This window comes from Diorhabda carinulata, chromosome X (genome assembly GCF_026250575.1).
Source record: "Diorhabda carinulata isolate Delta chromosome X, icDioCari1.1, whole genome shotgun sequence".
Taxonomy (NCBI): Eukaryota; Metazoa; Arthropoda; class Insecta; order Coleoptera; family Chrysomelidae; genus Diorhabda; species Diorhabda carinulata.
This window is the reverse complement of record NC_079472.1, coordinates 60,942,283-60,964,608: the sequence shown is the minus strand read 5'-3', so window position 1 is coordinate 60,964,608 and position 22,326 is coordinate 60,942,283. Positions and strand designations below refer to the sequence as shown.

Below are 22,326 nucleotides of genomic sequence, written 5' to 3'. Positions count from 1 at the left end.
GAACATCACCCAGCGAATGCTATCTGCTGCCATCGTCACTTTCAATTGCGAACTACATCTCATTTACCATCGAAATCTACATTATCGGCGATAAGATTGATTTCTACCTAACCAGTGGTTCGCAGTTGGAAAAAAACTAATTTTATAACAGAAGAGACCTAAAATCAAGGCGATTGACAAACATAAATGTATATAAAAGGTTTAAAAAATAAGAAATTAAAGAAATTTATATTTATATATTTGTTTTTTGGATCTCTATCAAATAAAACCTGCATTTTGTTTTTATCTTAAAATCAGAAAAAAAGGCGTATCTTATTGGATACTTTTCTACGTACATGGCATATATAAGAGAGAAATATTAGTTTGGGTATGTTGGTTTTTCTGGTTACATTCATTATTTAACAGAATTTTTCTTAAAATAAACAAATTTTTTTAACCAACTAGTAAAGTAGAAACAATTTATGATAGAATGAAATTAACGTCTAAATATATGTTTCCATTATAAAAGATCTATTCTATAATTTATTTCAACTTCTAACATTATTTTCATCTTTTTCACATCATATTGGAAAAAAGTTGAATGTCTTGTTTATTTTCTTGAATAAATATTTCTAATTTTTGGTCTGTTTCAATAAATGATTCGTGTTTTAAACTTCATCTTGCTTCAACTGAAATTCCTATTCCATTCCTCCGAGGCAGCTTCGATATGGCTTTTTAGTTTTTGTTTGATAGCTTAAATATCACAACTTTCTCAAATAAATAAATACGTTTTAATTCTAAAGAGGTAGATTCAACAGATAACTAAAATTTTAGTCACAAAAGTATATCGTTTAGGTAACTAATGACACCAATAAAACTATAAATGACCAACTAATCGTTGCTTGAAATGCACTGCTTGTAATTATAACTGTCGGAGTTTCGTCTTCTTTATTTTCGTGATGTGTTTGATTACGATGTTTGGAATGCTTGTGGAAACATAGTTTATCCATATTTCGTTGAATACCATGACAATCGTAATCTTCGAAACCTACAAAAAATAGAAAATCTTATGAAACAAGCATCTTTCGTTATATTTTGTAATATGATATTAATAAATACACTCGCGAGCGAAAAAATCAACACAAATCGCACGCTCGCTGTAAAAGACTCTACCAAAAAATCTGTAGCTCCATCATTTTTCTAATTTGAGAATCTCAAACCCGTTGGTATCAGCTTTATAATGAGTAGTCTGATAGGCTGGAGTTAATTTGGGGCCAGAAACGAGTCTTCGATGAAAGTTACTAGATTTTTGGTTAACGACGGTTAACTCTGGAAGCAGAAGACTCATGGTCAGCGTACTTGTCACTTCTCTCTGATAATGGCCTTGTCGTGAGTGACTGATAGTGGTAGATAACCTTTTATAAGGGTTAGTTGTCCTTAATTAGTACTGGTTTCAGTGTATTCGACATCACTGCTATTGACTGGAGTATTATATTTTCTTTGCTGACACTGCCCGGAACATACCACGATAAAAAATGGTGTTTCAGGTAACCTGAGCTTTGGCGTTAAACCAACACGTAAATCATGTCGCACTTCAATAAAAGAAATAATATAAAGAGCTTATTTTGCGAACCTGAAGTTGCTGAAAAACAAACTAATAACAAGAAGAACGTAGTTAAAAATCTACAGGACTCTAATAACACCAATGGTAAGTTATGGCGGTAAAAGTTGGGTAATGACACAAAAAGACCAAAAAAGATTAAGAATATTTGAGAGAAAAATTATCAGAAGAATATATAGAAACAGAATTCGAATTAATAGAGAAATCGATGAGATAATAGGAAATGGAAACATCGTCATTTAAACTGAATATACTGTTCACACCACCACTACACCAAGACTAACAATTACACTGTCCGACGTGCGTTTCGATAACCAAGTTATCGCCTTCAGAGACTGAAGGTAAACTGTTTACCTTTAGTATGAATATCGCCAACGGTTCCAGAAATTCCAACTTTTAATCGTCATTCAAAGCATGGGAGACAAGCGGATGCTTGAACCAAAAATGCCAAAATATACAGTAGTAAAAAACAGATAGATCCCGTAGTAGATCAACTTCATCAAGTTCAAGAAAACGTTGGTAAAGAGCAAACCAATTTAGAGGCAAATTTTCGAGGAGGCCAAGGCTCCCTGTAGGGCCAATTGGAAGGTAATCTAAGATATTTCTTAGAATAACTAATATTAAATGCTTTTCTATTTCACATTTTCATGCCTATAAAGTATTTAGAAAATAATATCGAGCCTAGTAGTAGTACTAAATGGAGATAATAGTCCTAGCAAAATTTGTTTACTAGAAATTCAAAATATAAAATTATTAAGTGTATAATAACCAAAAAACTCACCATCACATTTACAGGTCTTCAGTTTGGCAGCTTTCTCTTGCTTCCGTAAAATATTAATGGAGTTATTGCATCTTGCTGTACACTTCTTGCCATGGAACATGGCTTTGCAATATTCCTTATAATATTCGAAAGCTTTTGAGCACTGTGTATCAGCCATACAAATCCATTGGGCTACTGTACATGGTACTACTGAGGAATGTATAGAATGTAAAACCGCCGGTCTACAAACTTCAGTACGTTGTTTTTGATTCTCACAATATTTGTCACCACATTCGCACTGAAACAAACGTATATAATTTGAACAAATGCTTCGAGTCTGCAAATTATCAATCAGAACCACATCTTGATACATATTTCAAAGAACAAAAGGAAATTTTGGTTAGTACCACTGTTCATCAATGAATAATGGAATTTATTGGGTTGAAGTACAGGATTAGGTACTGAACAATAAAAGTGAGAGTAGGAGCTGAACTTATTTCACCTTTCCATTTGTGTCAAAACAATGGCCGTATCTATATTAATTTATAGAGCATTATTAGTAATGGAAAATCTTGAGGAAACTATCTTGAGCAAACTCGACGCAAATATTAATCAAAAATTTTCCAATTTTGTTAAAACCACTTGTCAAATACCTATAGGGTTGCATTTATATCGAAAACTTATATGGAAACTGCATATCAAAAACAAGAGAAAACAGTTAGACTTGAAGCTAAAAAATAGCACTGGCTACTTAACAAAAGGTCTCAACTAAGACTCGAAAATAAATTGCTTATCTACAAAACTATATTCATAACAATTTGGTCGTATGGAATAGAACTAAGGAGCTGCGGAAAATCTTCAAATATAAAGGAACTCCAAACATTTCAATACCAAACACTCCGTATGTTGAGTAAAGTAAATCCCCTTGGTAAGTTACTAACCAAATAATTCCTAACGATCTGATCATCCCACTGATCAAAGATGTGATAAAGAACTTTTCCACAAGATACAAATATTGATCCAATAAACATAACAATGAATTAATAAATAATCTATTCAACCAGCCACTACTGAAAGATTGAAGAGAATATGGTCAAAAGATCTAGAGTATCCTCAATTAATGGTTCCTGATTCACTTTAGTGACTTATAATCAATTTACTTATTAATCTGCTTATAGAATAGATTGTGAACGTGCTTATATTAATAAAAAAATTTCTACTATATCAAAAAATGAAATTGAGAAGATAAATCGAAGAATTAATTCTTATTCATAACAAAATCAATTATGTTAATGTCACATTACAAACAATTAAAGCAGATTACCTCCAATATGAGGTTAAAAAGTGAAGTGGATGAGGTGTCCCCTGCTTCTCCCCTTTTTTTCCTTCAAAACTTTCTGATAACCTTCCTTCAGATAATACTTTGATTTCAGTTCTATTTAAAGTCAATTTCACCAATCTTAGTTAGTTTTGTGGGGACACCTAAAAACTCATACAGCCTCATACAACTTTGACTATTTTATCGTCAGTTTTTTTATAATCTATGGACAGTAGATGAAGTTCTAGATTTTGGTCTTGATTATTGCTTTATTTTGTTCCTTTTTTCTAAAGCTATTATTCACCTACTTCTTGGTTATGGTATACACAGTATACAAAACCAAATCGGTTGTCAAGATATTAAAACTTCAAATCGTATTACAAAAAAGTGATTATAAGTTTGGCTGATCTTGAAATTAGATATTCGGTTGTTCAAAAAACAAAAACTTCATTAAGAGAAAATATTTATCCCGAAAAGTTGATTACATATTGAAGAAATGGATGAACAAATACAACCAATTAAGAAACAGAACAAAAACTAAACATCAAAACGTACAAGGACTTTCCCATCAACTATCGAATTATTTCAATAAATATAATATTAGTATAAGTCATAAAGGACATAATACAATTTTATAGAGAGGTACCTTGTAATGATTGTGACGCTGTTTACATAGGACAGACATCTCAGTATTTAGAAAATAGATTAAAGGGTCATCAATATGATGAAAAAAAGCGTTAACAAGTTATGAGATATCAAAAAGACGTATAATCAGTTATAAAAATTTGACATTCCTTAAATGAGAATCAAATACGAGAAAAAGAGAATTTTTATAAATAGTACACATACATAGGAATGAGGAAGTTATTAATGATAAAAAGAACCAAATACTTTAAATAAAAATACATAATTCTATCTTATAAATGTCAATAATCCACGAATAGTTCAATTTATGGCTGATATTTATTTTTATGCTTCTAAATGTTCTTGATTTTAGGTATCTTCTGATTTAAAATTTATGTTTCTTTTATAATATTTTGAAGACCGATAAAAATTTGACGTTTATCAAAATATATTTTGATAGACTAAAAGAAAATGATAAAAGAAACTTATTTTAAATCAAAAGAGACCTAAAATTAAGAATATTTAGAAGTAAAAACATATCAAAAGGTCTAAAAAATAAGAAATTAAAGAAATTTCTACTCATTTTTTATGCATAACAACTAAGAAAAAATTACTAATAGTCGTTAAACAGATTTTCATTTTGATATTTGTGCTGACGGTAATCCAAAGATTAATATACTTGCAATTATCAATGACACATTATATTTTGACATTTTCGTTTTATTCTTTAAGCTATTAAATAAACTCTGCATCTAGGAGTGCTTTTAAGAAAATGGGGGACTAGTATCATGTATGCAATTTATTAATGTACCTAAAAACAAGTAACAAAGCTTGGATACATAATAATATATCTAAAAGTAATTTACGTTTAATAATTAGGTGATTATTCCCAATCAATTCATTATTTTAATGTTTTACCGAAATGGAATCGGTATGACTATTCTTTTGGTGACGTGCTACTTACTTTTTTCAATTTTATTTCTTTTTGGTCTACCACAGTTTGGCTTTCATCCAAAGCACATTCAACCACACGATTCGGAGTATCGTTTTATTTTTGCTCAAGAAAGACAGAAGCTTTTCTATTCTTATATTATTGGCAAGTGAATATGTTAAACTTATTAATAGATTGTGAAAATTTTCTTGCTTCTCCCAAAATAAAGAGAATTTGAAAGGTTTGCCCTCGCTGCTTTTAAATTATTAAGAAATGATTGTCCATGTGAATTTTGGAGGCGTTTGTTTTTACGAGGGCTGCTACCGAGGCTTATAATAAAGACAAATATTTATAATTTGAGATCAATACACTACTGGATGCGTTTGAACCAATAGTCGAAGCATTTTTTTTCATTCCCATCGAGGTAACTCCAAAACATGTGATTTAACCAAATTAATCACTTCTTCACTGCTCGCACTGTCGTGGTTGACATGATTCGTCACTGCGATTGATTTCCACGATTTTATCAAACACTTTTTTCGAATAAATGCTGGTGTACCACTCAGAATCGGCCGTGCTACTTTGCTCTAATGAAACCGTGGAGACATTTCCAGTTATTCTAAAAAACAGGCAACCATTTGCTTCGAAGGGATTCCTCCGCGAACAACTTTTCTTCCATATAGTCAATTGTTGTTAAATTTCGGGTTCATAAGCATAGTTCCATGATTCGTCGCCTGTCACGATCTTATAGACGTCTTTTGAAAAACGGCTATTGAATTTTTTCAGCAAATTTTTGCACTAATTTACACAAGCTCTTGATTGAGCGATTGTTAAATTACGCGTTACCCAACGTGAACGAATCTTTTTGATAACCAAATGCTCATGCATTATTGAATGTATGCAAGTGGTAATAATGTCCAAGTATGCCCCAATCTCACGATATGTCACATGACGATCTTCAATATAGCAGCATCGATATTTCTGTCACGATAGCCGATGCTGGATGAGGATTGAATTTGATTTCAATTATTAGCAAAGATGACAGTTTCTATAATCTGTAAACAGTATGACAACACGTTCTGAGTACGTTCACCATTAGAAATGTCAAATTTTTATAATGGCAATGTCAGATTTCACATATTCAAAGCAGGGTTGCCATATCCCAAAATACAAATAGCAACCCACGTTTTTTTGAAAGTCTATATTTTAAATTCACTTCTACTTTGATCTAACATGATACTTTTGGAACGTATTGTGTGTTTTATATATGAATTTATAAATTCAAGATTAATATCAAAATTCAGGAGCATTTTTGTTTCATTAGAAGCGGCTTGCGTAATGCTAAAATTTGCCATGTTTTTCTATGTTCTTATTTGTTCAAATGTTGGCCAATTGTGGTAAATATCAATTTGTATGCCTTCATTTTGTCTTTATCTGTCCCTTCCTTTATTCTATTAGCTTTTAACTCGGCATTAGTATTTGAGTGCAGAGTTTATCAACCACGAGCACCTTCAATATCGCAAAAAATTCATACGACTACCGCATGTTCGAATTTTTGAAAGAACGCCTCGGAGGATGGAAATTATCGAAACTGAAGAGCATTTCAGCCCAACTGACACTCGATACAATATGGGAAATACTTGAATATTCCTTCCTCCTTTCAATCCAGATCTCTCAACCTGCGACCACCACATGTTGGGACCTTTGAAAGAACGCCTCGTGTTTCTGTGGACATTATTGTCCGAGTTGTATTAGAAATTCTTTAATATCTGTAACAAAAAAGCTTCCGGAGGGATGGCAAAAATATGTAACTAGTAATTATCAGAGCATTTATCTCGATCATATTCCGAACCGAATAATTGAAGAATTTTTGTTAATGTCTTCGTTTTTATTAAAGGATTTGGCAACGATTGGAGTGGGATTTTTATCAGATTATTCTCTGTTTTTTTAGGTCTTTCAAAATTTGTTGAACTTTGCAAATTTAAAATAATTTTTTACAACTACTTTAATCGACATTGAAACTTGAACCATTTGCAATTTCGTTTCACCAGAACTAATCAAAAATTCTATCGACCGTCGACTATTAAAAATTATTTTCAATGCCGTAAAATTACTTGAGAAGAATTCTAATTGATATGTTTTTGCTTACAGGGATATATTTAATTTATTTTAGTTATTATAATCGACATTGTTTGAATGTTAATTGTGAATTATGGATCTCGAATAACATAACGAACGAAACTAAAATTTGGCACATTTGCAAAATAGACAATTCAATGATAAAATTTTTATCTACAATACCTCATGAATTTTGATATGAAACTATGAAAGCCAACCTCTTATTCATACTCATTTTGATAAAAAAAAAATTACGAAAAAAAAATATTTTTATGTTGCAATGAGAAACGTAAGGCTGATACTCAAGTTTTGAGGTGGACAAATAAAAACAAATACTTCTAAATTTTCGGTCTCTTCTGTTTTAAAGTTAGTTTTTTTTTAATAATTTTTGAGATTGTTAAAAAATTGACGTTTCGATTTAACACTCTTTATCAAAATATATATGAAGTCGAAACGTCAATTCTTTATCAACAGAAGAGACCTAAAATCAAGAACATTTAGAAACATTCATGTATTAAAAGAAATAAGCAATTAAATTAAAAACAAATATTTATTACTGGATATGGCTACAGCATTTTTAAAAATATTCTCCATTAATACCAATACATTTTTCCATTCCGTAGGCGTCGCAGATCAAAAATGATTTCAGAGAGAATAAGATAAAATCTATAGTTTGCCAAAAAAACAGTGTACGGCGGATAACCCATCAATTCGATGTTTCGAATATTCAAAAACGTTTTTATTTGAACTGATGTGTGAGAGTTCGCATTGTCGTGGTGCAGAATGATTAGTCTTCTGCGTTTGGTTTCTCTGATTCTTTTGAACATTTCTCACAAACAACTGCTGGTGTACCATTCAGAATTGACCGTTCTACGTTGCTCTAATAGAACTGTGGCTATATGTCCAGTAATTACAAGAAACAGGCAACCATTTGCTTCGAAATGCTTCGTGCTTACGTCTTGAAAGATCGATACAATCGATTTTTGTTTAGTTAGCCGATTTTAGATGACCTTGACGAAATTCATCTTGTAGCGAAGTGCGACAACGATTGAATTCAGAAAACCAGCGAAACACGGTGGTTAGAGATGATGCTTCATCACCAAAAGTCGTAACGAATTGATAAATACATTGTTGTTGGTTTAACCACGTCCAAAGTCATAAAAAATTATCGCTCGAAAATGTTCGCGATCAAATTCCATTTTTTTACCTCGATGAATGTTTTAAATATCTGTAAACAACTCAAATAGCACTCGTATGACAACTATACGTTCTGAGTACATCATTCATTACAAATTTTAAACTTTATGATTGATATATGTATTTACATCAGTGTTGCGATATCTCATATTTACAAAAAACAAGTTTTTATGTTGCGATGAGGACTACGTTAATTGAGAGATATTTGAGCAATACTGTTTTTCGAAAATACCCTTATTCAGACAGTGAAGGATATTTCAGCCGTTAGTCCAGGAGTTGAAAATCTCTCTCATACCCTGAACGTAATTTTTCTTATGAACATTGAAAATGCGAAGTTTGCGTGGATTTGCAAGGCCGGAAAAATGTTTAAATAAATTAATTATTAAAAAATCTATCTCATGGTGTGAAATAGATAGAAAATTTCATTCTCTTTCAGAAAAAATTAAGGCAAACCATTTTTTTGGTCGTGAGATTCAGTCTTTGTTTAAAGTGTGTGATGAGGGAGGAAATTTCTCTCTATAAAAAATAAACTTTTAAGAAATATCAAAACATTTTACTCTTCAGACAATTGAAATAGTTGAAATATGCGAATTTGAGTTTAAACTTTTAGTGATAGTGGTTATCATCTATAAAAAATGTATACCTATACCTGTTAATCATCTAGAAGAATATGAGTCGTGGGCCGTACGTAAAAATTTATTCTAGATTATATTCATTGACTATAATTCTATTTATCAAAAATAAGTTCGGAGTCAATGGATTTTAAGTTGGTTTGCTGGATATTTCCTGCCGTTTCTGAGCCCGCAAATCAAGATAATCTTAAAGTAGACATTGAAAAGAACAAAATAAACAAAAAACATGTTACGCAACTAAAGATAATTTTCCTTCCTCAACCTAAACTTTAAAATTCTAGGCAAACCATTTCATACCAGAAAGAAACATTTATCGATGTTTGATTGATAAATTAATCCAAATACATTAAATATGTTCTAACATGTTAGCATGAACCGTTTTTGAAAGCGTTTAAATGATATTTTCTGCGCAATTTCCGACTATGCGCGATTCTTGAAACAGTGATTGCTATCAACTACGTATCGAATAGACCGTCCCGGAAACGGTTCACAAACGATAACTACGTCGTTTGGAACACAAAACAGAATCGTTCGTATAACGGTATTTGCCCAATTGAAACCCGTAATCATTAGTACGCAGAATCGTCACCGTACCAAAACTAACCTAACCTATTAATAATTCTCACACTACAGGAACATAGTATATTATACATCAAGATAGTGAAGACTATTATTATTGACCCAGCACCAAGATTAAAATGGAATAAAGTGTGATGTTTGTAGCAGCAAATGAAAAGATCTAACTTACGTCCATCAATTCCATTCCTTCTTCAGTAGATGTGAGGGCAATAAGTGTATATTGGCATATTTCTGGACAATTAGTGGGAAATCTGTCGCCTTGTAAAACTGTTGAACAGTCAACTATATACTTTTGAAGAACCCTTCCACATCCATCTCTGTAGGCACATCGCATTCGTGCTTCTTCGCATGGAACTCCTATTGTTGTACCCACTAACCAAGCCACAGATACCATAATCAACCACATAACGCCTGTAACAACCAATAGAGATGTTAAGTAGGTATTATAAAATAATAATTTGTCTAAATAATAATTATAATTCAATATCAATATATTACTCTATACTAAATATTAAATTATGTCAGTCTATGGTAAATTGTAGAATTCTGCCACAGAATAATAAGGTCTTTCAAGCAGAAATACCTCTGGAATTCATTAAATGTATTTGCAACTGCAAATTCAGAAGGTATTAAAGATGATGGAATTTTTTACCAAATACTATTAAGTAAATGTCCAAATTTTATCTTCAAGTAGGGTATGCATGCATGGATCTCTCAGTTGACTTTTGAAAGTGCTTGCGAACCAAATAAACTGATTTAAAAATAGATTCGAAGAGGTGCAAACTACAAGATGCGATTCGAACAACGAGCAGTAAATTGTTAAAGCAGAACCAGAATCGAGCTGCTTAGATGTACAGATGTACAAACCATTGAAGGGCACCGTCGAAATGTAGACCAAGAAAACTTTGAAGATCGTACTAAGTCGTTGTTGAGTTTTAGAAGTTGTAAAACTCCTTTGTAGGATAAAGATTTCTCTAAACAAAGACCGTTCGCGTCAGGACAGGTTGTAATAGCAACAAGATCTTTGGCCTTGGTAAAATATGAAGCCTAGATATCTGGAACATTCCACCGGTGCCATCAGCAGATAAAGTTAATTTACTATTAATTCTGTGACATCATTGATGAATACTAAAAAAGAATTGGACTTAAAATTGAACCCTGAGGTATACCAATTGGAAAATTACTCACAATTTTATCATTATTCCGTATGAGCTGTTTTTTACATTCAAGGTAAGATACAAACCATTTAAAAGAAATACCTCGGATACCATATGTTTGTTTGTTAATCAACACAATCGAAGGCATTAGCGAAATCACGAAAAATCAAAGGTAGGAAACCAAATTGTTGAGATTTCAAAATTTTATGTTAGCTGATAACCCATCGATGCCACAGGAAGTCTTGTTTTGTATGCTGAGTATGGTTTGCTATAGATAAAATCTATTTACAGGTCTAAATAATCGAAGGATGATTGAACCAGTCGAATATTGTGGTTATTTAGAGCTAAAAAGATACATGATATGTGCCAAACTGGCAAGGACTCTTCCACAAACTATAGGATGGTCTACTTAACGAAGAAGAAACCAAGCCAAACAGAAAATGTTACAGAGACGAAGAAAAATTAACGTGTCGGGCAAAAAAAAACGAAAAGGAATGGACAACAGAATAAGGTGCATAGAAGAAAAAAACTTTGTAAATAAAGAAATGAGGAATTTCTATAGAGAAATAAAGTAGAATAAAGGAAGCTGAAGAACGGGGAAATAATAATGGATGAGATCGAAACGATTCAAAGATGGGAAGAGCAAGTAAAAGAAATATTAAATGCAAAAAACGAATAGGAAAAGCTTACAATACAAGATTAGATTAAGATATTGTTACCATCGAAAGAGGAAATACTAGAAATAATACAAAGAACGGTAAACTGCTCTAAAAATGAAAATCTATCTACAAGTAATCTATGAGAACAAGAGACAATGCCAGAAGAAAGAAGAATAGCAATAATAGTACCAATAGACAAGAAAGAAGAATGCAGAAAACTTGTTGGGAGTGTACCAATTCTGGTTCAGTCTCAGGTAAGCACAAAGAATGGGGTATGAATATAATCTGCCAATTTACTCAGTTTTCATATATTTCCAAAAAGCCCACAATACTGTCAATAGAAATTATTTGTACAGGATTATGAATGGTTTTAACTCCGCAGCCTAAACTCAATTCCAGCTGATTTTCGAGTCTACGTGAGTAAACTAATAACGATAAATAACATACCCAGCGCTATCTGTCGAAGAGTTTCCGAAAATATGAAGAATGTGTTTGAAGAATGCCAGCTGCGAGATGGCGGCCACTATTTTTGAGAAACGTTTTTCCATTTTATGTTCTTCATGTTTAATAAAAATTCGTTAAACATTAGGAGGAGCTATCTAAGTCGAAGAACTGAATATTGGATATTGAAATGTGGAGAGTGGAGAACCAATGCAACTAATATGTCTATAAAAATCATATGTGAAATATACGCTTAAAATTTGATACATATATATAAAAAAATAAAAAGAATGCGAATAATAAATCACAAAGCAACGATTTACGTGGGAAATATCTGCAAAACGTTCACCATAATACCTTGTATAATTTATAATCATTATTAATTTGCTTAAAAATGTGATGTCAACATTTTTAGTGTAGATTATCATCACATAATTGTAATAATGTCAATATTATTTATATATCAGTATAAACAACCAGGTTAGTAGGTCAGTAATGCAAATTATCTTTCAGCTTAGTTACTTACATTTTAAATTGCTTACCGTGATTACTAAGCCGTTTTAATATTTTTGTTTCATATATTTTTTAATAAGAAAATAGCAAATTATAATAAAAAAATAGGAAAACGAAAGGAAATCAGAATTAGAGTTACCGTATTCGAAACGAATTCCAACACTCACCCAAATTGCGTCCTTAACTTTTTGAATCTTATTCTTCTTATCGGATTCACATAAATACTTACATCTCACAACACTGTCCTCAAGCACGTAGAACTCTGCATTTGAATATGTGTTGAATTTTCAATATATTTCATTACATATCATTACGTTTTGAATTCTTCAATCCACGGATATACAAATCGGCTGAAGCATGTAGATTTTTTATTTGGAATATGCAGTTTTGCATGTTATCATTCAATCCAAGTTTTTAGGTTCCTCATCATGTTATTTTCTATTAATCTAGGGTTGTTGATGAGTTACCAAAAGCTGTTTTTACTATCTGGGAAATTGCGACAAAAAGGAGACTGTTCAAATGGTTTTTTTTTTCAGATTTCCATTTATTAAAAATATTTGAGTAAGAATGACATTCCATCAAATTTTCCAGTGTTGAAATTCAGATTATGGATCTATGGCCACTCTCCGACTATAAAGAAATATGCATGACGCTAGGCTAGGTTAGGTTAGGTTATGGACCTTAAACGAATTAAAACCAACCCTTTCATCATTGGTGATGAAAAATGGGTCATGTACAGTAACATAGTTCGAGAACAATCATGGAGCAAACATGATGAACCTGCACAAACCACATCGAAAGCTGAGAAACAACAAAAAACCTCATACTGTCAGTTTAGTGAGATTACGAAGGTGTTGTGTTTTTTGAGCTGCTTCCAAGGAACCAACCAACGATTAATTAAACTGGATGAAGCAATCAAAGAAAAACGGCCAGAATTTTTTAATCGGAAAGTTTTAGCATTCTATCATGATAATGTAGGACCTCACACCTCTTTGACAACTCATAGGAAACTATTGGGGCTTGGCTGGGAAGTGATGCCATATTCCCCATACAGCCCTGATCTGGCATCATCTGATTACCATTTATTTCGAAGTTTCTAGAATTCCTTGAATGGTCAAACTTTCACAAATGAGGATGACCTTAGTTCAGTTTTTGGCTGATAAGGATCAGAAATTTCATGAGCGCGGAATCATGAAGCTGAAAGAAAGGTGGTGAAAGGTCATTGAGCAGAATGAAGAATATTTAAATATAAAAATATACATTTGGCTGTAATTTCTGCACAATTTGAATTTAATACGGGTGTAATTTAATGTTGTTTCGATGTTCTGGATACCTCAAGTTCGGCTAATTAGCTTGCGAGTCGATAGACCAGGATTACGTTGAACTGAAACTCTAACTTTTAGATATATGAAACTTTGAAGCACCTATTTCAATATCTTGATGGACAGACTATGGTTCTTAGAGGATTTTCTGGTTCAATAAACAAACAGCTTGAAAATTGCGAAGAACTTTTGTAAATTATAAAAAAAATTGAATTGAATTTGCCAGACATTGATTAGGAAAGCTCAAATAGTAACCAGAAGTAATTATTTGATATTTTTGTAAGTAGTTTTCATGAAGACTTGGCAAATAGAAAACCATTGCTCATTCTCGTTGGTTATCTCTTTCTCGGAATCTTGCAATTCTTGCCGATTTGTTACTAAAGTTTATAGTCAGATGTGGTACAATATTAAAGTGAAATCTTCCGGTCAAGGATTGAGCTATTCATCAATTAATCTAATTTACTAGTTACTTTGAAAAACAGTATAGTTACGTTTAGTTAATCGAAGAAATAAGTTTTTTTACTAACTCAGAAAATATTGTTCTAGCGATGGTGACTGACTCTAGAAAATATATTAAGGAACTTGGACATTATGGCAGCTGGATCAAGATGTAATGAAAGTATGGTGGTGATTTGAATTACTTCATCTTAATTTTGATGCATCTCAATTTATAGATTTAATAAATTGTTGTCACGATAGACTGAAGAAGAAATTTAGAAACTGGTTCAGACAGGAAATGCCCCATATTTTCCACGATTCCCTGTCATTCGCAGAAGGTGGAGAGGATATGAAGATAGAGATGGTTTTATTTTTGGAAAACTAAAATCACGAAATAATATGCCAAAGTTTGAAACTAAAAAAGATTATATGTCACGTATGTTTTTCAAAGGGTGGGGCATGGGTGGAGATTATACGCAGCCACCTCCTCATTGTGACTTGTAATATTTTAATTATCAATTTTTTGTTAACTAAGTTCCACCCTAATGCAAATGGGAATGACACAGAATTTTAGCTGTTGTTTAAACATAATTTTTTATGAAATTTCTTTTGTTTTTTTGTTCACTGAATTTATTCTCCAATATTCTAAGATGATAAAAAAAGATTTTAATGAAATTTAATCATTCAAACTTATTGTGAGTACCCAATCTAATTGTTTTTCAGATATTTATTCGTATCTAAACATATAAATGCCTGGTTTTTATGAGAAAAAATAATGTTTTTGTATAAATTGAGTGATACGTAGTGATTATTCACAAGGAAAAAATCAAATCAGTTGTTTTTAGGACCTGAAAACACAATGGAAGTTTATATATAATTATTTAAATAACTAGTTTCCTTCAGAAAGATTCGACAAAGCCCATACATTAGGTAAAACGAAAAAATTCTTCGGAATTAAGTTATTAAACCTTCTAGGAACATGTGCAACTGACAAGATGATTGAACGATTTGAACCCAAAATAATTTTTACCTGTGTACCATACTGAATAAAACTAAAATCTTCTTGAATAACGAACAGCTGAATCGTAAAATAAAATTAGTTGGTTTGTCCCAGAGAAAAGATTTTTTACATTCTGACAATTATTTGGGTTGATAAATGGGGATTTGAAAACTTCAGGTGGCTCGTATTAAAGTTATAATGGGTTCTGCCAGGAATGAAGTTTAGAAATCTCACGTATAACTTTAAAAAAATAACAATAGTTTTATGAAGCCGTAAATACCTGAGGTTTTTTGAATTAAAAAAAAAGAAGAATGAATTTAGAGACAAGAAAAACTTAAACTATCCGACTATCCAATCGTTACTATTGATTTGCTTATGTTATTGATATTTTTTAACCACGAATTGGTCAAAATACAATAAATTTCATTCACAAGACCCAATTTTATCATCTGTTAACATCTATGCCTTTTGGCGAATGAAAATGGAAAAGATCGATGTTTTCGTTCAGCTTATATGCTTTATTATATGAGTCAAATCAACTGTTGATAACTTAGTTGATTGTTTGAAATAGTTTTGTTTCTGTACGCTGTCGTGATATTGGTTCGAACTATCAACGTAGTTTTTCACGTTTAGTGAATTGAATGTTAAGCTGCTATTCCTGAATTTTGAGCATATGTGAATATCCACACATTCTCAGAAAATAATTTCACTTTGTTTCCCAATTGCCATGAATTGTTTATATGCAGGTCCACATCGTTCCTTTGACATCGATGGTAATAAATGTCCACTGATTTGTGTGTATCTATCTACAATTTCGGGGGCAGTTAGTTTCTCCTGCTCATTTTCATCGCAGAAATTCAAATTTTCCTGGAATCAACAAATATTTTTTTTTCCAATATATAAATTACTATATTTCAATACAAAATTCTCTCAAATTTAATTGCCAACGGTTCAAAAGTGAAATTTAAAATATCATTCGGCAAAGAAGTCTAAACGATCATAAATATCCTTATCTACTGATTTTATTATTATATACGATAAGATTTAGTACTTAAGACAGTTTGTACGCTGACCAAAGTGTCTTCTTCATCGTACGTTAGGACTTAGTCCTGTCGTTGCATCAATGGTAGTCTAGCTGGAGCTGGGATGATGAAGACCAGCTTCCATACCATCTCATAGGTGGTCTTTGCCAACCAGTCATCTGACATTCTGTCCGCGTAGTCTCTTCATTCCCTTCTCCTTCATTTCATTTCATTTCTCTTGCGGACAAATAATGTGTGTCCCGCTATTGATCATAGCGTTCGCATTTGAGTAGTTCTTAAAAGCCTGCTCTGGTCTCTATGGCGTATGTCATTACTGATGTCACACAGGTCTTGTACATTCTGACTTTGCTCCTGGTAGTCAGATATTTATTCCGCTAAATTACATCTCTCATATTATTAATGATGTCTTTGTTGTTTCAGCTTCCACTTTATTCTTTAAATTTCTATTACTTGTTATGTTCGCTACTAGATATTTGGATGACATCACTTGTTCTAAACTCTGATCATAAATGGCGAGTTTAAATCTTCTCGGTTCGCTGGATACGGTAAAAGATTTGCATGTGAAATGTGACTCTAACGACCATAAATATTCGTATCAATTGATTTTATAATTATTCATAGTTATTATTGTATACGATAAGATTTAGTATTTAAGGCAGTTTGTACACTGATACTGGGTTTTTAATAGTTTGATGTACGTCGAGTACGCTAGTCAGATTATTGAATTACTTCATTTATTTATTTTTTTCTGCTTAATTTATTGTTTTCTCAGGAACAAATTGAACTTTTTATGAGTGCAGTTTATTTTTTCTGAAAACTTTACTATAACCGACAGCTAACATTTTGTTGATATACAATTTCAGTCGTTCTTATTTTATGAAATTTCGCAATAATTCTGCTTACTGTGTTTTTAGCGGATTAGAAGTTTTTTAAAATGTGATTTTTTACATGAAATATATGCTTCTAGAAAAAATTTGAAGTCTAGTGGTAGTAACCTACAATCATTATAAACGTCTCTCCATTTTTTCCTTTCTTTTTGTCTTGGAAAGAATTTAAAAATCGATATTATTCCCTTCTGGTTACATAAATAATAATAAATCCATAATGTACGACTAAATATTATTATGGAACACCAAAATTCCTATGTTGTATATTTCACGTGCACGTGCATGAATGAGTACATGTGTTTCGGAAAAAGCACTTACCAATGTTGAAAGTATTAGTAGTAATATGTCCATTAATCATCCTATCCATAAATTACTCTGGGAATAATTAATAATATAAACTCAGATCTAAGAAATTTAACGATCTAACTTCCTGAAATTAGGTGAAAGCAAAATAAAAACTGTTACAGTTATATAGATCTTTGATGTATGTTCTTAATTATATTGGATGTTAATTTCTGGATTATGATTATATCAGGAAGTTTTCAGTGAAAAAATAGCTGGACATTGGCACAGAAACAAAAAATATAAAAATTACATTACATACAACGTCTGTGACAAAATCTATTGCAATATATAAATTATATGATTCATATTTTCGGATGCAGATTGATTTGCTTTGAGGAACTACAAGAATTTCCTAATTTCTCTGGGGGAGTTGAGTGTTGTTCTCAGGTTAGGTTTTAGATTAAACTGATCTTATGCATATGGGAGTTTTGTTTACATTCGTTGAGGATGCGCTTGACGGACAATTCTGGCAAACAAAACGACTCTCTAAAGACATCAAATAACCCTTGAGTTTGGTTTGATTCATAAAGTGTTTTCTTTTTGCCAGAGCTTCTCTTCTCCTCTTCAGTTGCAGTTGCGCGAAATGGCTTTCCACCAAACAATTTTTTCATATCACATCATATCATCATATCTAGTGATCTAATCACCCCCAACTAAAGTTTTTTCATATAAAATTTAATAACACCAGTCTTAGGGCTTGTTGTAGACAATTCTTTGAAATAGGAGTTAGATATCGCTGCTATATCTGAAAAATTAAGTTCTGTCTGGTTTCCAAAGAACTGAACTTATCCACCTCCTTAACAGTTTATTACGCCCTTATTGAGTCGCATCTCCGATATGTCCTTCCCTTCTGGCATACGCGTAGTGCGACTCAACTTGAACGAATCATCAAACCTCAAAAGATATTTACTCAGACTAAACAACAAGGCTCACTACAGGCTCTTCTTCAAAAGATTGAAAATATTGACTCTTCCTTTCTTATTTATCTTTGAATCCGCTCGCCTATTTCGCGATAGAATTAGTTGAGGGCTCGATATTTTACAATGCATAAAAAATGCACAATCATTTGTCATTTGAAATCAAATCTATTACATCAAGTCCCGTATTTTGCAATAATATGAAGGCATATTTACTGGAAAGTGTTTGTTGGTAATTTTGTTATTCATTGTAGATTTTTTGTGTATAGTTTCTATTTAGAATTTATTTTATTTGTGTCTTTATTTAGTTCTTTATATTTTTAGTTTTTTACAAGCTTTTCTTTATTTCGATTTAATTACCCACTTTTGTTGTGATATTTTCAATTTAATTATTATTAGTTTGAGTCCCTCCCCTGTGTTTTCGATATCATTAACATTTATTTCATAATTTCATGCTGGTTTCATCTTTTACAACGGAATGTATCTCAACGAGTTCAGTACAAGTGCGAACGCTATCAGTTATAATAAGACATATATTTTCAATTATAGTTGACCTTGTTACTTGACCTTTTTCAAACTAAAATATGAATCTACTTCGCGTTGATCTTTGCTTAAATGAGTAACTAAAAATGAATTGGTTAACGAAGAATACTTCAAAACGAATTGAAACATTATGAGGCGAGTGTAGTACTCGTATTGTATATAAAATAAACTACGGGATGAGTAGAAAAATCCTTTTAAATCAGGTAACAGGATATATTTTCCAATCCTAGATCGATGAGATATAACTTATTTTCACGTAGTGCGTGCGTGCTGATAGATCTCCTTATAACACAAATATAAATTAAGAAAGTTCATTAAAAATAATAGTTATTCAACTTAAATTTGTACAGTTGTTCATATACTAGTGAGCAAAAATATCGACACGCTCGAAGTCAAAAGTTTTCAGCAAAAAATCAATAGCCTCGATTCTTTTTCTGATTGCAGCGTCTATCTTAGCTTTATAATGTTATAATTGGATAATATTTTTGGTAAAGAAAAAGTATAAAACGGAAAGGAATCTAAAACGATGAAAAAAATGTATTTGAAATTAATCTATCAATTTTGAGTGTTACCTCCCCTGGCCTTAATAACAGCTTCCAATAAGTTTCTTTATTCGATCCTGTTCGATGCTATCCCTTTCTTCAGTGAGCGCCATATTAAACTCCGATTTCGTGGCTGTTGTAGTATTAATAGCCCCAAATTTTCTCTTCCCATGAATGTTTAATAAGATTTAAGTACAAGCTACGCGCTAGCCAATCTATTGAGGCAATTTCGACATCTTATAAATACTGATGCACGGAACGAGCATTGTCCTACATTAGGATGAAGTTTTCGCCCATGAAACTGGCGTAAGGACGTAATAAATTAAAAATTTCTTCTATATATCGGTTAATATCCACCACCAGCTTCAATAAGAACCAGGTCGGTTCTTATTGAAATTCTAGCTCAAATCTCCTCCAAAAGGTACGTTTTCTTTTGTGCAACACTGTATCCGGGTCTTCTGTAAACACGTCCTCTTCTAACGTTACCATGCAGACACCCTCTGCTTTCGTTTGAGAAGAAAACGGAGAACCGTTGTTCGTCTGTACAATTAACATGTTCTCTGGAAAATCGTAAACGGGCTGCTCGGTGGGCTGGAGTTAATTTGGAACCAGTAGCTGATCTTTTTTTGACTCAAGGTTAGCTGCTTGAGTCTTCTTTTGAATGTCCAGTCACTCACAGCCACTCCTCGTGTTTATCAAAGCTCTTGTTGGACTTTAACACCAGTAGAGGCCTAATTTCTCAGCGATGTTCTTTCGGATATGCACCTTTGTCTTTTGGAACCGTTGCCAGTCTCTTGGTAACAGTAGACTGACTCATGTTCAGCGTACTTGCCATTTCTCGCTAACTGCTTGATCAGCCTTATCACTTCTTGTTTGTTGTTAACAGATATGAGTATCGGTTGACGTTTGAAAGTGATTTTTCAGGAAAATAACCCTTTATAATGGTCAGTTATGTCAATTGTAATGGACATCAAGGACGACAGGGCAGAAAAACATCCTAACGAGGAATTAATTGAACTTGCAAGTTAAACCAGAGACGATTAAAGGAAACACGTGAGGCCGAGAAGACAACTGGAAGTTTCCTTCCAACATCCTAGGTTTTCCGAGTCAACTCATAAGAAGACAACCGAGTTATACACCGGGGACAGTTGGAAAGAAGGACCACTCGAATTAGATTTTTTCCTGTCGAAGAAGGCTGAAAAGAATTTATCCGTGGCAGCGAAAGCATACACACATTAAAATATCCAGAAACCAAGAAGTCAAGAATGTATAGCCAACAGGCTAAAAGATAAGAACACCAGAATCTCCTATAGAACTCAGGGGAGAGGAAGGAGTCTACGCGCGAGCCTGCGACGCAGACGAGGATAAGGATCTGTTGAAATGACAGGGGGAGATGGAATTTACTTCTTCGCATCCATTCGTGGATTTATCCGAGGGTGGCTTAACTACGCGCGCGCTGTGCGTACAGCATGTTCTTGTACTGTAGGATAAAGAAACTTCATAATATTTTATATCATTTTGAAGTTAATACCATTAACATAATGATATATCCTCTGCTTTGTAATGTTTTGCATCAATAGCCTCCGTGTTGGTATTATTATTGTTTTGAACAGATGTAGCTTCGCCTTTCTGGAGATTTTTTTGGATATAATTATTATCGCATTCAGTGTTCCCAATTGTTTACTTACCTTCGTTTTCTTTGCTTCTAGATTCACCGTCGTTCTTGATAACCGCCCCATTATATACATAATTTTGAATGAGTTATCGTTCCTAGTTTTTGTTTTTTTTTTGTCGTGTTGTCATTATCATTAACTTCGATTTTCTATACTATATATTGAACTATATTGAACAGCGTAATGGATAAAGGATTTCCCTGTTTTAGTCCTGTTTTGGTTTGAAAACATTTGGATATTCTTTGGTCTGCCTTTATCTTTGTTTTTGTATGTTCGAGTGTGATTTTGGTAAGAGTTATTAGGTTTTTTTGGAATGATAATGTGGTTCATAACGCTGTACAAATATTTTCTATTGAAAGTATCGTAAACTTTTAGGAAATCTCTGGAAACTCAGTAGGTAAATTGGCATTTGAGTTTCACAAATTTAAATATTTGTCGTGTATGTATCGCTTTTCAATTTTAATAACCTTAGACTATAACTTACTTTGAAAAAAATGATTGAAATCCAAATTCTCACTTGTTCATCAACATGAATTTTGTTTGTAATTGAGACATGATTTAAATTATACACACACCACTTGAAGAAAAAACCAAAACACTCGGTTTAGATAGATGGACCGTTATGAAACCAAAACACAGTGAATACCGCCGAAGGCTAGTAACTAGAAAGCTTTAAACGCCAGACTAGGAAACGAAACAATTGTCTATCCATACGCGTCGAACTACAAAGTACTACCAGTGCGATCTAAACCACTATATGAAGTCCTCGGAAGTTTCAAGTGGAATCTCAAGCAAAGCGCTCTTTCATGAACAGCTCTCTCCCTCTTTCAAACGAAAGCTTTTGGTTCGTTCTCTCTCTTTTTTATCTCGAAGAGAAAATTAAGTTGTGTAGAAAGAACTGACAGGCCGCTGGTACCTGAAATATAAACATGGGCGGAGATATTCGGTTGATAAGAAAGGGGCTTTCATGTATTCCCGAAGTAGGAGGAGGAATGAGACATAAAATATTTTTATAGTTACACATTATCAACGTATATAATTATATTATATAAGTTCTGTAATCATTGTAAACTTCATTATACAGTAT

The 22,326-nt window shown here is 32.4% G+C and overlaps 1 protein-coding gene across 1 annotated transcript; it reads right to left on the bottom strand.

The window, feature by feature from the left end:
- Nucleotides 1-221: 221 nt before the first annotated feature.
- Nucleotides 222-22,005, bottom strand: LOC130901565 (growth arrest-specific protein 1-like). The gene is made up of 4 exons (XM_057813038.1): nucleotides 21,724-22,005; nucleotides 9,929-10,170; nucleotides 2,382-2,658; nucleotides 222-1,027 (listed from the first exon to the last, which is right to left on the bottom strand). Exons 2-4 carry the CDS (start codon nucleotides 10,163-10,165, stop codon nucleotides 831-833), a joined length of 711 nt encoding a protein of 236 aa, XP_057669021.1. The 5' UTR covers nucleotides 10,166-10,170; nucleotides 21,724-22,005; the 3' UTR covers nucleotides 222-830.
- Between the last annotated feature and the right edge of the window lie 321 nt (nucleotides 22,006-22,326).

Excerpts from the sequence above, each read along its gene's own strand:
- LOC130901565 (XM_057813038.1), bottom strand. The coding sequence starts at position 10,165 with ATGTGGTTGATTATGGTATCTGTGGCTTGGTTAGTGGGTACAACAATA. Across the intron at positions 2,659-9,928 it reads AAGGAATGGAATTGATGGAC|TGCGAATGTGGTGACAAATA; the intron begins GTAAGTTAGATC and ends CGTTTGTTTCAG. Across the intron at positions 1,028-2,381 it reads GAAGACCTGTAAATGTGATG|GTTTCGAAGATTACGATTGT; the intron begins GTGAGTTTTTTG and ends TATTTTTTGTAG.